The 17,746-nt window shown below is 36.2% G+C and overlaps 1 protein-coding gene across 1 annotated transcript; it reads left to right on the forward strand.

Annotated features, from left to right (window-relative positions):
- Positions 1-3,334: 3,334 nt before the first annotated feature.
- Positions 3,335-5,733, forward strand: LOC133861650 (glycerol-3-phosphate acyltransferase 1). The gene is made up of 2 exons (XM_062297440.1): positions 3,335-4,150; positions 4,707-5,733. The coding sequence occupies exons 1-2, from the start codon at positions 3,416-3,418 to the stop codon at positions 5,592-5,594; spliced, it is 1,623 nt and encodes a 540-aa protein (XP_062153424.1). The 5' UTR covers positions 3,335-3,415; the 3' UTR covers positions 5,595-5,733.
- The last annotated feature ends 12,013 nt before the right edge of the window (positions 5,734-17,746 follow it).

Below are 17,746 nucleotides of genomic sequence, written 5' to 3' on the forward strand. Positions count from 1 at the left end.
GGCGTTTGCTAAGCCACTTAGAAATGAGCACAACTTTTGAAAATTGAATAGTATACCAAAATTCGTGCAAAGTGCCAAGTGCAAACGAACAACTACTCTGATGTTGACACGTCATAAGAGACCCACATGTAGAACTAACATATCTGTTTCAATTCTTATACAATCCGCACAAAACTAAAAAACAAACTTATCTTCCCCGTGCTCTCTGAAAAACGCTAGGGAGTAGGTTTTTTAGATAAGTAAAAAGGGATCAAAATTGTTTGATAGCCCCAAAAAGGGACCCTTAAAAGGGTTATATATTATTTTTCCCGGAAAAATAAAACTCTGACTTCCCTGAAATTGATGCTACGTCGTAGCCCACAGTACCATGGCATTTATACTTTGGCAGCATCAGCATGGGAATAGGTTTCTTCCATCGTTAAGCCAAAAAGAACAAAAAATGAGAAGAGAACATCACACGACATATGGCAAGGAGTAGATTGCTGCAGGTGGCCAATTTGGACGCTAATTCTTGCATGCAGAACTCAGGCCAACGGATAAATCAAATGCAAGATTAAAGTCAAGGGTCATGATAATTTTATTTATCACCCTACATTAATAAAAGTGACACATGAATAAATATAATCTTAATTGGTTCCTGATCCAATATTATACCACCGCATAAAATGTAAACTTCATTTAATCAATAATTTAACATTCTCTTCATGTGTTGATTCAAACTTCATTTTTAATATGTGAGGCCCAACGCGAGTATTTAGTTGAAGTGAGTGGTAAATGATAGAGTCAAGATTTGAACTTAAGACTTTTGCTTTGATACCATGTAAATGTTAAAGTGTCCCACATCACTAAGATTTCCTTCACCTGGGCACTTTATAAGTCATGGTGTTCTCTCCTCTCTTAAAAACGTCTTTTGAGGGTGAGTAAGGCCCATGGACTTTTACATGGTATCAGAGCCACAGGTTTCTTGTGATGATGGGTCTTTTCCTCCCGTTATTGTCCACGTGTTTGGCCATTAGTTGCTACACGTGAGGTGGCGTGTTAAAGTGTCCCACATCACTAAGATTTCCTTCACCTGGGCACTTTATAAGCCATGGTGTTCTCTTCTCTCTTAAAGACGTCTTTTGAGGGTGAGTAAGGTCCATGGACTTTTACATGGTATCAGAGTCACAGATTTCTTGCGATGATGGGTCTTTTCCTCCCGTTATTGTCCACGTGTTTGGCCATTAGTTGCTACACGTGAGGTGGCGTGTTAAAGTGTCCCACATCACTAAGATTTCCTTCACCTGAGCACTTTATAAGCCATGGTGTTCTCTCCTCTCTTAAAGACGTATTTTGAGGGTGAGTAAGGCCCATGAACTTTTACAGTAAATTTGATCACCTTTTATCCCAAAACTTTAAGCTGATAGAAAAATATAAATTTAATCATTTAATCAATATTTTAATAGTTTATTTTCTAAAACAACTATAATATTAGAATACCCTCCCTCACAAAAAGAAACCATGACCCAGCCAAGTTCCTTGCTGTCTACATGACTCACCTGCACAAGTTCTCTTTATGCATATATATTGCAATCGAGCTGGTCAAATATATATGTTCCACGCAAAGAATACGTGCGTGATAACCAAAAAACACATCCAAATCAAGTGACATTTTCCATGCAAAATTTATGCGTACGTACGTGACAATCAAGCATCCAAATCAAATGATTAAGAGTTCACCAAAAAACTAACGCCAACTTCATGATCTTCTTATCGATCTGAATATATTCATTCATATTTTTGTGACAAAATCATGCAAAATGGATCGGAATCTAACTGTTCTACTTTGGGCCTGACGTAGAATGCATGCCACCCTAGCTAGCTGGCTAAACCGAACATCTCGGAAAATAGCAATCAAAAAGTACTCTCTAAATTTGTTTCGGTGGAAACTGTTGGGAAATCAACCACCTTTTTCAAACATATAACATGAGAAACTGTTGTGTGCTTCCGCGGATGACTCCGTGATATAATAATACTCTAAATACATTCTTATGGTTTCTGATTAATCAAGATCAATGGCTGCGATCACTCCACAGTCATATCAAATTGATTGAATATATTGATAAAAATTCAACTTCTTATATTCATGACCTCACTTAATAATAACTAGTCTTGGGATGACACGAAGATTAATGGTTATTATAAAAGAAGAAGTCAATGGAAGAAAAAAAGTAGTTTGAACACTGACAGTTGGAGTTTGACTTTAAAAGTCAATCAATCAGATGGTACTGTTGATCTAACCCTGCATGGATTGGTCCTTCTAGGTTACAAAAGGTTGAAAAAAGTGAAATACATTGAATCAAGAAGGTCCCTGGTTTTTATCTCTAGGCTATTGATAAAGCTAAAACGTCTCCAATGGAATGAATTGCGCACATATTCCAATGCTAATCGACAATCAGTAGAGAGAGAGAATTGTGCACGTATTCCAATGCTAAACGATGATCGATCAGTAGACAGAGAGGGGTAGACAAGGATTGAAAATTTGAAATGAAAAAATATTAGAATCTAAGTCCAAATTTTAAAAAATTCTCCCTATGTGCTTGTAAAAAGCTATTTATAAGATTCATTTGATTTATTAAGTGGTTAAATAGTTTAATTTATTTTTAGTCAGGTAGATTTATAAATAATTTCTTATAATTACATGTTCAAATTTTTTTAAATTCAAACAAATAACTTGAGACTTGAGAGGATCATAATCCTAAAATGAAAGGAAAAAAGTTTTTCATGAAGAAAAAAAAGAGATAAAAGAGAATGAAAAACAAATATGAACCATTAAAAATATTACAGGGCGCTTAATTCAAAGTTAAAGTATTAATATTAAATCTAATTGTATAAATGCATGATTTCATATTGATTTTTTAAATTTTTTAAAACACAAGTCAATATTAAGTTCATATATACAATTAAATATTACACAGTTTAAATTCTATCCTAAAATAATAAATGCTCTCCATCTTAGAGAGAGAGAAAGAGAGAGAGAGAGAGAGAGGGATGGGGGAATGGCAACTTTTTTTCCGACCTAAACCAAGATTCACAAAGACGGTGACCAACAATCGAACCTACTTCAGCAGGGGCAACATGTTCCGGGCATTTGCGTAAAGAACGTGTAGATTTGATTTGCTTTGAAAAGATAATTTAAAAAGAAAAAGAAAGGAAAGGCACGCTATGATCATGCAATTAATGCTGGCGGTGTTGCTAACCGAATGGCTCTGGTCAACTTTCCCACGCACCCTTCTGAGGCTCCTATAAATATCCTCTGCTGCTCTTCTCCATTATCCACACCTAGCCAGCCTTCCCCTATTTACTCCCTCTCTCGATCTCTTAAACTCTTCTCCTTCCTTCTAATTGTCTATAAACATCATCATCATCAGCTAGAATGGTCATGTTTCCAATGGTGTTTCTCAAGCTTGCGAACTGGGTCTTGTACCAGCTTCTAGCCAACTCATTTTACAGAGCTGCAAGGAAAATGAGAAACTATGATTTCCTTTTAGAAAACCCATCTCTTAAATCATCCCATCAGCCTTCTTTATTTCCCAGTGTGGCCAAATGCGGTTTAGATAAAAGGGGTTCTGACACATTGGTCTGTGACATTCAGGGAACCCTCCTGAGGTCCTCGCAATCCTTTTTCCCTTATTTCATGTTGGTCGCTTTTGAAGGCGGTAGCATTGTCAGAGCTTTTCTTCTGCTTTTGTCATGGCCGATTCTATGGCTTGTGGACTACGAGCTCAAATTAAGGGTGATGATATTCATATCCTTCTGTGGGCTTCGGTTGAAGGACATGGAAAGCGTTTCGAGGGCTGTTTTACCCAAGTTTTATCTCGAGAATCTCAACCATGAGGCTTATAAGGTTGTCGCTTCGACGGGATCGAAGATTGTCTTCACAAGTGTCCCCAGAGTGATGGTCCAAGGATTTTTGAAAGAGTATTTGGGTGTTGCTGATGTTGTGGGGTCTGAGTTGCAGACAATTGGGCGCTTCTACACAGGTTTGCTAGATGGGTCTGGTTTGCTTGTAAAGCACAGAGCCCTTAAAGACTACTTTGGAAATGCAAATCCTGATATTGGCCTTGGAACTGCAACCCTCCATGACCATCTCTTCATCTCCCTTTGCAAGGTATATTCTAAACCTACTCTTTCTTTTCCTTTATGCCATTAACCTGGCTATTTGATATATATACTATTGACCTTTGGAACCCCTGAAGGATATTGGTTAAGATTTTTTCATTTTACCGTTGATGGCCTTCTTTCTGTTCTTGCTAGTCTCTTTTCAAGGCAAGGATTTTTTGAGAAGAATATGAATATTTTGACTATATATCAAATATGAAGAATCTTCTAAAAAAAAAAAATTGGCTAGTCAAAATAACTAATGATCTAAAGAACTGCTACATGTGGAGCACCACAGTAGCTCAACAATGCATAATTAAAAATGATAAAAAAAAATTAAAAAAAAAAATCAATTTGGTTTTCTATTTTTTTTTTGAGAATAATGAAAAAAGATAAAATAAAATAAAATAGCGAAAATGAATAATTAAGTGGCCTGTAGGTACTTTTAAAAAATAAATAGCTAAAATTAAAAAAAGAAAGTGTTGTTTAAATAAATTTTAGCTAAATATTTGGTAAGGTAGATGTGAATGCTGATGTATTTAATATCTGTACTTATCTTGCAACAGGAGGCTTATGTGGTGCACAAGGAAGACGACAAGAACTCCCCAACCTCACAGATGCCAAGGGAAAAGTACCCAAAGCCTCTGATATTTCATGATGGAAGGCTAGCCTTTTTCCCTACACCACTAGCAACTCTGTATATGTTCATGTGGCTGCCACTAGGAATAATCCTAGCCATATTTAGAATCTTCATTGGCAACTATCTTCCTTACAAGTTTGGCATGGCAGTGGCGTTTTGGAGCGGTGTACATCTCGAGCTGAAAGGACACATTCCTCCAACCCCAGCAAATCACAAAAATGGAGTTCTTTATGTTTGCTCCCACAGAACCCTCTTGGACCCAGTTTTCCTCAGCACTGCTTTGGCTAAGCCTTTGACTGCCGTGACTTACAGCCTAAGCAAAATGTCAGAAGTCATAGCACCCATTAAAACAGTGAGATTGACAAGAGACAGAAAACAAGACGGAGACACCATGCAAAGAATGCTTAGCGAAGGTGATTTGGTGGTGTGCCCTGAAGGAACAACGTGTAGAGAGCCATACTTGTTAAGGTTTAGCTCTTTGTTTGCTGAGTTGGCTGATGAGATTGTCCCTGTGGCCATAAACACCCATGTGAGCATGTTTTACGGAACTACAGCCAGTGGACTCAAATGCTTGGACCCAATGTTCTTTTTGATGAACCCTAAACCTAGCTATTATATCCATATCCTTCCAAAGATGCCGAGAGAGCTCACATGTTCGGGGGGAAGATCAAGCTTTGAGGTCGCTAATTATATCCAAAAACAACTGGCTGATGCTTTAGGGTTTGAGTGCACCACTCTTACAAGGAGGGACAAGTACATGATGCTTGCAGGGAATGAAGGGGTGGTCCATGAAAATAAGAGCACGAAACCCTAGCTAAATGATCCACTACTGAGTTTCTTTTTCTTTTCTTTTTTTTCTTTTTTTCTTTTTGTTATGAACCATATATTTTCTTTATTTATTTTTTATTTTTTGGCTGGAGAACCATTTTTTTTTTTTTTTTTTTGTGAATTATATGGTCAAATTTTGTTATCTCACTATTGTGTGTGAGATTTATTATATATTATTATGATCTTGAAGAATGGCTAGCTTAATTATCTAGATCATGCAGCATATCTATCTTGAGCATCTAGATTGTCTGGATTGGAAAGATGAAGGGTTAGATTCTCTTGCAATCTAGATGAGTTTCATTTGTGGTGGGTGAGCAGTAAATTGGTGATCGATGCTCATAATTGGCGTAATTTACTTCATTTCATGAAGGGTCGGCCGTGACACGTACAATTTTCTTTAGTAAGTGGTACACCGGTAGGAGGGGCAAATTAATGCGTGCATTGAAACTATGAACCTTTACTTATACAAAAAAGTAGGTAAAATCATTTGATATAATTTTGATATAAAAAGCTCAGAAAAAAAAGGACACGTAAAAAATTACTCTTTTATTTATTTTATTTTAATTTTCTAAGCACAGGGAAATGGACGGTCCATATATATCGATCTTTTACTTGAAGCATTGTACGATGACTAATAAATGTGTATGGAAATGTGATCCTTCTTTATACCACTCATGCATGCATGGGACCCCTTTCCTGTATGTATAACATGGAGGAGTGTGCATCTAATCTACCGGTACTTAAAGTCTTCTGCTCTGCAATGAATGATATGATAAATGCCACTCGTATCTTGTTAATTATCAATTTTAATTTCATCTATCTAGTCAACTTTATACGACACTCATACAGCGGTTCCTCTGGAAGAGGGATCCCGATATATATTATCACTTTTATGGTTAATATTTAATATATTTTTTAAAAGATTTAAATTATTTGAAATCACATATACAGTTAAATCCAACAAGTGAGAGGAGAAAAGTAGATAATGGATTGAAGGATAGTGTGGAAAGTGGGGATGAGAGGGGAAAACTTTGATTTTGGCAAAACAAAATGATGAAGTCTCTTATGTGGAGAGGGAAAAGGGAGTTTTGAAGAGGTAAAGGAGGCACAGGAATGGTTCTTGAGGGTGAAGTGGGAGTAGGGAAAGGGATACGGTCACTACAAAAAAATTAGACATTACTAACGTGCATAAATTAACACGTTATTGAAATTAGTAACGTCATATAAATATACACATTACTAAATATTTTAGTGGCCTGTAAAAACTAGCATGATACTGTCTAGTAACGTGTAATTAATACACGTTACAAGATAGTAACGTGTAAAACATTATACGTTACAATTTGGTAACCTACTAACTTTTACACGTTACTAACATATATTTCGAAAAAAATTTTTTAACAGTATATATAAATTCGAATATATACTAACGTGGTGTAATATGCACGTTACTAGAGTAGTAACGTGAAAATCCGACACGTTCCAATTATAGTAACGTGTAAATATAACACGTTCCAATTATTGTAACGCGTAAGTTTTCGACGTTGCTATATAATATTGTGAAAATTTGCACGCTATATATATAGTAACGTGCCATTTTTGTCGTTAATATATAGTAACGTGCAAATTTGCACGTTACTATAATTGGAACGTGCAAATTTGCACGTTACTATAATAGTAACCCGTAGCCACACCACATTCTAATTGTTAAAATGCTTAGGATTGTTAAAATGCATAAGATCGGTATACAACGTATAATATCTAATTATGATGATATTTTTAGCATCCATTATGAAACAGTGATGGCCTTTACAACCTCCAATCAGTGCCTTAAATCACTTCGTGAAAGGGCTTACAGTTGTGAAGTTGCTTGTACGAGTTGAGAATCAGTTGTCCAGTTGTGAAGTTGGGACTAACCCTAGAGGCTCGTGTGAGTGAGATTTATTGGGATATGTTGGAAAATTGACTTAGTAATGTGGTTAATTACCACGCCATTATTGTTTCCACGTACCAAAATTCAAAATTTATAAACCCTTATGGTTAGTTTGGATGCAAGTACAAAGCATTTTTTACTTGCTATGGTGTTTGCTTTTTCAAATAAAAAATTATATTTTTTCTAATTTTTTCAAGAACAAATCATATGTTATTTAACTTTTTTCTAAACAAAATATATTATGTTAATTTTTTTCTAATTTCATCTCACAAAGTCGAACTTCAAATACTATTTATAATAACAAAAAACAATTAAATGTAACATTTGTAAATCAAAACACAAGCTACATTAACAAAAAGCAATCAAACACAACCTTTGAAAATCAAAACACAAGCTACAATAATAAAAAGCAAACAACCTCGAGTTAGTACTAGTTACTTTCTAATAAAGTTATGAAATTATGAATACAACTATTCAAAAGGTGTGGATTTGCCAGCACTATCTATTTCGGTCGTGTTCGTTTCATCCGGATGGGCAGCTCCATGGTCATGATCAACTGTATCAACCTGAACTGCAACACCTACGAATGATAAAACAAACAAAGTTAGCAAACAACATGATAAAATCATGTCAAGAAATATTGCATTGAACAATGTGGAGAATGTACAAAAACGTTGATGATGTATAATACCGGGAGCGCTACCCACAGACGAACCCACAAGCTGACTAGGTGCATCACCTGTGACAGGTGCGAGGGTATCATGTTCAGCTGCGGGTGCGGACGTGGACGGGGTCATCATCGATGTGAAGCTACTCCAACGAGACTCCCACTCAGCCTTCTCTTTTGCCCACGCTTCCTCGCACATTGACATCATAGACTGGAGCTCAGAAACGCGTGCCTCAAGTGATACGGCGAGGTTGACTGCTTGGTTTATTTCTTCCTGCGATGACTCAGCGGAGGGCCAAAAATTCTGTGATCGTGCTTGTGTCGGGGTATAGTACTTTTGTGTGGTCCCCGAGACAGGCCTCACATTCTTGCCAACCCCTCTAACCCTGCTTGAGTACTCGGGCTTATTCCCAAACGCTTGGGAATACGCATCATCAGGACGCCATCGTACGGTCCCGTCAGTCACGCTCGACGATGCAACGAGGTCAGTGGGTGCTAGCCTCTCCATTAAGTCCTGTATGTTGTATTAAATTAATGACGCCAGACACCATGTCAATTGTAAAGAGATAATTAATTAAGCAATAAATCGAAAACAAGATAAATATGATTAGCATACACATCTCTCGCGCGTTATTTCATTGGGGTAGCTTCCATCCTTTTTTTATGTGTTTTACTATATAACCGTGCACGGGTCGGAGGAGTGCCAGACGCCAGTGCCTATCAAGAAAAAATATATGTGAATTAAATAAATATTTAAACATATAATTATATATGTTTATGTTAACTTGGTATACATACATCCTCATGTGAAACCCTAGCGAAACTTTTGGTGCCGCTAGTGTGTGGAGTGTTGTTCCGTGCTCGCAAGCCCTTCATGTAGGCTGCGTACTCCTACACAATTAACGTTCTCAATATGTTAGTCATAAGATATATACGCACAAACACAATAAATTATGGAAAGAACACCAAATATTAATATAACTCGACTATAACCTACCTGATCCTGCTGCTCACACCATCTTGCTATTAACACCCTCACGTCCTCGGCATCGTAGCCCTCGAGAGCCTTCTCCCCTACTCTTTCTCGTACAACCTCGGGCGTATCTCCTTGTTGAATGTTGAGTAGTTTCTTCAACTTGTATCTCCAGGTCCGTACCTTTTGGCTCATGTCCTTGAGCACTTCTCTTTTTACCTCCGCCTGGTTAATAGTAGGAGGGATGAAGTACTTTGTCTACACAATTATAAATTTGATGACATTAAATAAAATAAAAATAAAATCATATGAAAAAAAAAAAAAAAATATATATATATATATATATATATATATATATATATAATGTGTGACAAATATAACATACCATCAATGCCTCCCATAAGCGTTGCCTCCTCTCGGCTACAACGGACCCCCAGCCGTCCCGCATATTAACGAATTGCCCGGCTCTAACCAAACTGCCACAAGTCCGTCTGAACTTGTTGGCGCTGAATCCTACGGGCTGGATTGACTGATTGAACTGCAGCACTATCTTCTTATCTCGTGGGATCTCCCAATAAGGGGATGGTTTATCTACCACCTCGTACTCAGTTACCCCCTCAACATTTGTACCTGACACATGTGCATTAATTGTTAGTTATTTAATTACAAGAAATAATTGGCTATACACACACACACACACACACACACACACACACACACACTTACCTATCAATAGGAGCTGGTCTGGCTGCAGCCTACGTGTATTAGGATCCTGGGGGCCTGTCGAATCATGTGCCACCCCAGCATCCCCATCCGGACCCTGGTGGCCCTCCACACCATGTGACATCCTAGCCTCATCATCAAACAACAATGCCACCTGGCTCAGGGAAGGAGTAGCAAAGGTGTCCATCATGAAATCGTGCATGCCTGGCATGTGTATCGAACCCGGCTGGGTCATGTCGTGATGGGCAAGCGAGCTCTGCAGGTACCCCGGCTCACCAGGGAGTGACGGTCTATACGGTGCATTTGGCTCCCCGGTGTCGGCAGATCCCGACATTGGTGCACTGGATGAAGCCCCATCATGTGATCGCGGAATCTGCATGGGCGGGGACCTCTGCACAGTGGGTTTGAAACCTAGGTTTCTCATAGAACTCATTTTAACCTGTGAATTCGGGAAAAAATCAAACATTATTTTTTAAAAAGTACTAAATTTAATTAATATTCTAACAAGAATAAAAGCACTATATGTGGGGGAAATCAAAGGTGATGTTAGAGGAGTCCTCAAAAAGAGACCAATAACAAACCAAAGGTGATCTTTCCCCATTATTCCAAGTACTTAAGCAATGAAAGTAATGATAAACCTCAACATAGACCACTCTTGAAGGTTCTGTAGTTTTTCTCCAAACAAGCCTAATGCATATGATGAGTACTCACTGTCCTCGAACTTAGGGGCGGAGGGAGGGGGGGTCGAGAGGGGTCAAATGCCCCCCCTCACCTCCCCTCCCAAAAATCTCCCTTACCCCTGTAAAATTTTTCCGGATTTCATATTTGCCCACCCTTAACCATTCACTCATCAAAGGCAAATATTTTCTTAGAGAATAGAGATGCACGACTCACACCGCCGGATTTGTCACTGTTTTAGATCTTCAAGCGAATCAGGCATTTTGGAATTAGGTTAGGAGGAGGTTGAAGATGATGTTTTTACGTTTTAAGAAAAGGCACCGTTTTAAGCTCGATACATAGAACTTGTGAAATTGAACGAGATGAGCCAAGTGGGTTTAGTAAAGTAAATTTTCAGCCTATTTAGGATTGAACTTGTGAAATTGAACGAGATGAGCCAACAAACAGATTTAATTGGCCCAATTGAACATTGTGAATTTTTAACTTATTAATTTTTCTGCATAGTGAACGTAAATTTTAAACAAGTGGGATTTGTGATCAATCATTAATAATTTGATTAAATAAGGATGGATTTTAATATGACATTTGTTGAATTTTTGCTTGGTGGCCGAATTTGTAATTTTTTTTAAAAAAAAATAAACTCCAATTAAAAGACGGATACACTAAACTAAAACTTTTTAAAGTTTATAAGTATGATTGTAAAATTGATAAAAGATCAGGAGTGGTTAATTAATTTTTTTTTTTTTTTTTGATGAATAAGTAATCAATATTATTAACAACTAAGAACCAGAGTTACAAACAACAAACCAACAAGAAACAAACAGAACAACAAACACAGCAAAAAAACAACTGCAGAACCAAAACAACCAAAAGTCTTACTAACTAGGATTATACAAGAATAGAGACATCTACATTCCAGAGATGACAAAATTTAACATTCTCTCTATTTTTCTTAAACTTTTCTCTTCCAGAAATTCTTGATCTAACTTCCCAAAAATTCTGCTTGAGTATCTGCTCTTCAGATTTAGGAGCATTTTGATACTTAATAGCATTCCTGGCTTTCCAGATATTATAGACAACAGAGCTCAGATTATGGGCAGTGTTTCAGTTGTATTTAAACAGAGTTACAATAATGAATAGTTCATCGAATTATTTTCATTTCAATATCAATCCAACCATCAAATATCCAGGATCGTTATAAGATACAAACTGCTTGATACATATCAAATCACAAAGAACAGAAATAATGTGCATAGATAAACTGAGTAACATGACAGGCAAAACAAACATCAAAACAGGGCATTCAACCGAGAAACAAACATCAAACATAAGGCAAATGAAATTAAAGGAAGTTAGTAGATTACCCTTGGTGATTTCACAGAAACGACAAAGGTTCACCACAGAGAGCGGCAGAGAGAGGTTCGCTAGAGAGAGAGAGTGAGGCAGAGCGAGAAAACTTGAAAAATGAAACCAGAGAGTCGGGAAGAAGAAGAGATTTAGTAACGTGCAATTAAATGCACGTTACTATTTTATCATTACAGTAACGTGCTTATGTTTTCACGTTACTAATTCAGTTGAATTAGTAACGTACAAAAAAACACGTTACTATAATGTAAAAAATAGTAACGTGTGTTTTGAGCGTTACTAAAATTTAGTAACGTGTAAAATATGTACACGTTACTATATTATTATTATAGTAACGTGTAATTACCTATACGTTACTAATTTATTTAAATGCACACTGACAAAATTGATTGTAAAGTGCGCGAACCAATAAGTTAAGTTCCCATTCATATATAGTAACGTGATAATTTTCACGTTACTAACATAGTAACGTGTTATGTAAATACACGTTACTATAATAGTAACGTGGTATGTAAATACATGTTACTATAATAACAAACATTTTCTTTATTATATTATAGTTAGTTATATTATAGTTATAGGGCTATACGAGCTCGAACCGTAAACCTACTCGGTAAAACGGATCAAAAATCTCCCTATTATCATAATGATTTGAATTGTTTCAAAGACCCACCATGCATTTTCTATTTTGCATTGGGCTCTTTCATTAACTGATATAAATATCGACTAGTCTACCATATTTTTTTCTTGACAGAAAGATAAGGAGATGGCTCCGTGTGCTCTGATTCATTATTTTGATTCCAATAAGTTGAAAGGAGAACTACCAAAGTGTTTCAAAGAAGGATTATCTTGATGTAGGTTTGCTTTTGGACTAGATCAACTTAAGTTAAATGGAGTCTCTATCGACCTGCTTCTGCTTAAAGAATAAAATATGAAACTTCATACACCTTAAAGTTCATAAGATAGGACGAAAAGAGAATTTTGTTTTTGAGGTCCTGATACTCATTATGCCTAGCATTGAATAGATGGGGTATTCACCTTGTCCTGTCCCACATCAATCAGCTTCCAAGGAGATTGTGAAATAGGGTTCTACTTCATATAATGTCCAAGTGCATATGATCGGTATACTTTAATGTATAATTGGGTAAGTATAATGTCGAAGTGCATAGGATCGGTATACAACGTACGTATAATTGGGTAAGTATAATGTCGAAGTGCATAGGATCGGTATACTACGTATGTATAATTGGGTAAGTATAATGTTCAAGTGCATAGGATCGGTATACAACGTACGTATAATTGGGTAAGTATAATGTTCAAGTGCATATGATCTCTAAGTGCATTGGATCAGTATTTTTTAGTGACACGGGTAGCCATATTGAACCGGTTCTTCCTTATAATGGCATAGATTAGTGACACGTGGCATGAACCCATATGTTTTGATAATCAAAATCATGGTTTTCTTCTTGTCATTTTTTTATATTTTCATACTTATTTTCATTCTAAACTAAAAATAAGGCTCTTATGTTTTAATTCATTTGAATGTTTTAAAGGATATTTGCCTTTCGATCTTTTATGTGATTTTCATGATTGTGCACAAAAGTTGAACCGGTTTTGTCATGATTTGAATAAATTTATTGTACTTTGATGAAAAATATCATGGGAGTTAATCTTCATGAGAAAAAAATAAGAAATTTTTCACATTATATCATTAAGTGTCATTATAGCCACATTAAGTTGTGAGATTTTTTTTAAAAAAAGAATTTAGAGTATACATCTTGAATTGTGAAATTAAGAGTATACATCAGCAACATCCAAGAGAAGAACAGGTTGTTAAAATACATAATTTTATTTTGCTTTATATATATATATGTGTGTGTGTGTGTGTGTGTGTGTGTGTGTGTGTGTGTGTGTGTGTGTGTGTGTGTGTGTGTGTATTAAATATTAACTGAAAACTTTTGTTTTATTTTGTAAGATTTGGCATAGGTGCTGTAAAAAACATTACATAACCATATTGACCATTGAAAAAACCATAGTACCTATGTTGTAATATTTGGAAATTAAATTTTCATTTTGCAATTTTTTTTTTTTATACTTATTTTTGTTATAAACTACATCTTTGTGAACAAATATTTTAAAACCATTTTAAAATGAAGGTGTGTTTAAATTCTGAAATTAAATTATAATGAACTATCGCGTGCATAGCGCGGGTTATGAGTTAGTTTTAATAAAATTTTGGATTAATTTATTACAAATTAGTAACGTTCAAATGCATCACATTACTATTTTATGAAATTAGTAACCTAAAAATATTTTACGTTACTGTAGTTTTATAACAGTAACGTGTAATTGCACGTTACTATTATATGAAATAGTAACGTGTAAAACTGGTACGCCTATTATAGACAATAGTAACGTGCATTTACACGTTACAAATGTTTAAATTAGTGACGTAAGGATATTTGCACGTTACTATTTTATATACTAGTAACGTGCAACTATTTGCACGTTACTAAGGTTTTTTGACAATCGCGCCTCGCGGGACTTTTATCCCGCGACCTACAGCCCTTCCCATTTTCTTATTTTCATTAAGTTTAATTTGCTCACTATCGTGTCTCCCTCTCCCCTCTCCCTCCAACTCTGTGTCTCTCCTGCTCACTGTTGTCTCTCCCTCTCTGCTCTCCCTCCAGCCGAAATATGCAGGTATATATGTTGTTCTCCTTGCTATTATGTTATCAATCCTTGTTTGTGATTGAAGAAAATGATTATTAAAAAATCCTAATGAACTTTCATGTTTTCCTCAATTTCTTGCTAGTTTCGGTTTTTAATTGGAGCATTAGCTTTTCAATTTTGCTTTTAAATTTAAAATTGATGTTTAGACGATGTTGAGATTGTGACACCCACTCTAACACTGACACCATCTACATGCAGATGGTATTAAACTGTGAACCTTCTGTTAGAGAGGATGATGATTTGGAGTTATGTGCACATTAATTTACTTATGATAATCTTGCACTAATTAATGGAGCTATTTGTGAATCTTTTATCTTTCCAATCAATATTCTACTTTAAGTTTGAATGCTCCATTCTTCTTTATAGATGCTTTATATCTTATGCCCATCACAAGCAATGTACTATTTAATGGAACCGATCAATTGGTAGGTTATCATATTAATTAGTGCTTATTATATTTATGATGCCATGAAAACTTTAGAGCCCATAATGAAGAGGAAGCTTGTTGGGACACGTTGGAATAAAATTTGGGAAAAACAAATAAAAATAAAAGGTTGGCTTGGTAGCCTAAAAAAAAAAAAAAAAAGAAGATACCAAGAAATCATCTTTACAAGCTATGCAACTATTATAACAAACATTTTTCTCACAAACAGGACAAAATCACAATTTTTAGTGTAGGGATCTGAACCTATACAAAATAAATAAATATATGCGACTTCACATAAGGGTACCGAACATCGAACATTTTGATTTAGGAGTACTGAACTTTCAAACGTCTTAAATTAGGGTATTTAATTTTTCAAATGTCTCAATTATAGGTACTCCGTTAAGATTTGCGGTTAAATCTTGCCAAAACTCCCAAAATACCCCTCTTTTTTTTTTTAGGAAAGAAAAGGAAAAAGAATTGTTAGGATTTAACGGCAAATCCTAACGGATTACCTTTTATTGAGACGTTTGGAAACTTGAATACCCTAGTTTGAAACGTTTAAAAGTTCAGTACTCCTAAATCAAAACGGCCGATACTTCGGTATCCTTACGTGATGTTATCCCAAAATACATAAATATAAAAAGTAGTAGAGTAAAAAATTAAATGTTATCCCAAAATACATAAATATAAAAAGTAGTAGAGTAAAAAATTAAATCATCTAACCATATAAAGGGTATAAAAGTCATTATTTACCGGACCGAACCCTAGAGGTAGGTTAGGCCCTGCTCCCAAATGTGTGATATGCATATATGTGGATCCACTCTTATGAGAGCTTTGATTGAATCGTTGACATATTTGGTTGAATTGTTGTTTTATTGGTGATCTAGCTCTAATGCTAAAGTGTGGTGTAACCTTAGTTTTTAGTTAGTCAAATTTTATTAATCAAAAAAATAAAAACAAAAGAACAAAAAAAACAAAGCTATAGGACTCAATCAGGAAAAATGTAAAATGTAATAACAAAACAATTATTGTCAAGAACTCTGCCTGTTTTCCCTCTTAAAATGTTATGTCCAATGCTTTATAAAACTTAAGTAATAAGTAAGTACTAAAACTATACAAGATATATACCTATAATATAGGAAAATTTTCTAAGTTGATTGTAAACTAAAAGCTAGTAAGTATGAATTGATTAAGGAAACCTTAAAAGCCTTAAACTAAAGCTTTACAAGATATATACCTACAATATAGTAAAATTTTCTAAATTGATAGTAAACTAAAAACTAATTAGTATGAATTGATTAAGGAAACTCTAAATTGATTAAGTCTTAATTTGTAATAAATTGAAGATAGATTTATATATCTCATTGTGTTGGTGTTGATGTTGTGTATTGGATGTATCGGAAAAGATTGCCAGATCTTGGATTACAAAGACTTGAGGTACGAGGGAATACAATGTGGGTGTAATGCATTTGTGGCATTTGCAGTTCATAACTGTAAAACACCTGATGGTAAAATCCGGTGCCCTTGTAAGGTCTGTCGGAATAATCGTCGCCACTCGCCCGATATCGTCCTTGAGCACTTGACGGCGGGTAGAGGAATCCTGGTCAGTTACAGAAATTGGTTCTTGCACGGTGAGACGACTATGTATAATCCTGATGCAGCCTCTTCTTCGAACCTTCATCCAACAGATGTTGCAAGTGCCGACAGTACAGAACAAGGTGGGGACATGCACACAATGTTGCGTGATGCATTTGGCATGCATGAAGTCAGGGAGCCCAATCGTGAGCCAGAGTGTGTTGATCAGGTGGGTGTGGAAAATGTTACAGAAGAACCAGCTGAAAGTGGTGCTTAGAAGTACTATGACATGCTTAAACAGGCGGATAAGCCACTTCATGGGGGCACTAAACATAGCAAATTGAGTGCTACAGTATACTTGTACAACTTGAAGTGCGTTGGCGGACTGAGCAACAATATTTTCTTTGATTTCCTTCAGTTCATCAATCAGTTGCTACCTCCATGTGATGACGTTTTGCCAGCTAATACGTACGAGGCAAAAAAGTATCTCAGTGACATGGGGCTCGGGTATGAGAAGATTCCTGCGTGCAGTAACGATTGTATGTTATTCTGGAAGGCCAAGGAATTAGAGTCATGCACCGTTTGTGGAGAATCTAGGTGGAAGGATGAAATTTATTTGGACGAGGATCGTCAACCCACATCGTCGAGAAAGAAACGTCCGGTGAAAGTGTTGCAGTGGTTTCCACTCATTCCACGCCTATAGAGGCTTTTTATGTCAGAACATACTGCACAACATATGAGATGGCATGAGGAAGACCGTACAAAGGACGGCGTGTTGAGGCATCCGGCCGATGGCGAGGCATGGAAGTCGTTCGACCTCCAATATCCAGAATTTTCAGCCGATAGTAGGAATGTCAGGCTTGGTCTGACCTCAGACGGCTTTAATCCATTTGGGAACATGAGCACCTCTCACAGTACTTGGCCAGTCATGCTTGTTCCGTACAATTTGCCTCCTTGGATGTGCATGAAACAAACGTCATTCATACTATCGCTAATCATTCCAGGACCAACTTCGCCTGGCATGGATATAGATGTGTACCTCCAGCCATTGATTGAGGAGCTAC

The sequence above is a fragment of the Alnus glutinosa genome, chromosome 2 (assembly GCF_958979055.1).
Source record: "Alnus glutinosa chromosome 2, dhAlnGlut1.1, whole genome shotgun sequence".
Taxonomy (NCBI): domain Eukaryota; kingdom Viridiplantae; phylum Streptophyta; class Magnoliopsida; order Fagales; family Betulaceae; genus Alnus; species Alnus glutinosa.

Excerpts from the sequence above, each read along its gene's own strand:
- LOC133861650 (XM_062297440.1), top strand. The coding sequence starts at position 3,416 with ATGGTCATGTTTCCAATGGTGTTTCTCAAGCTTGCGAACTGGGTCTTG. Across the intron at positions 4,151-4,706 it reads TCTTCATCTCCCTTTGCAAG|GAGGCTTATGTGGTGCACAA; the intron begins GTATATTCTAAA and ends ATCTTGCAACAG.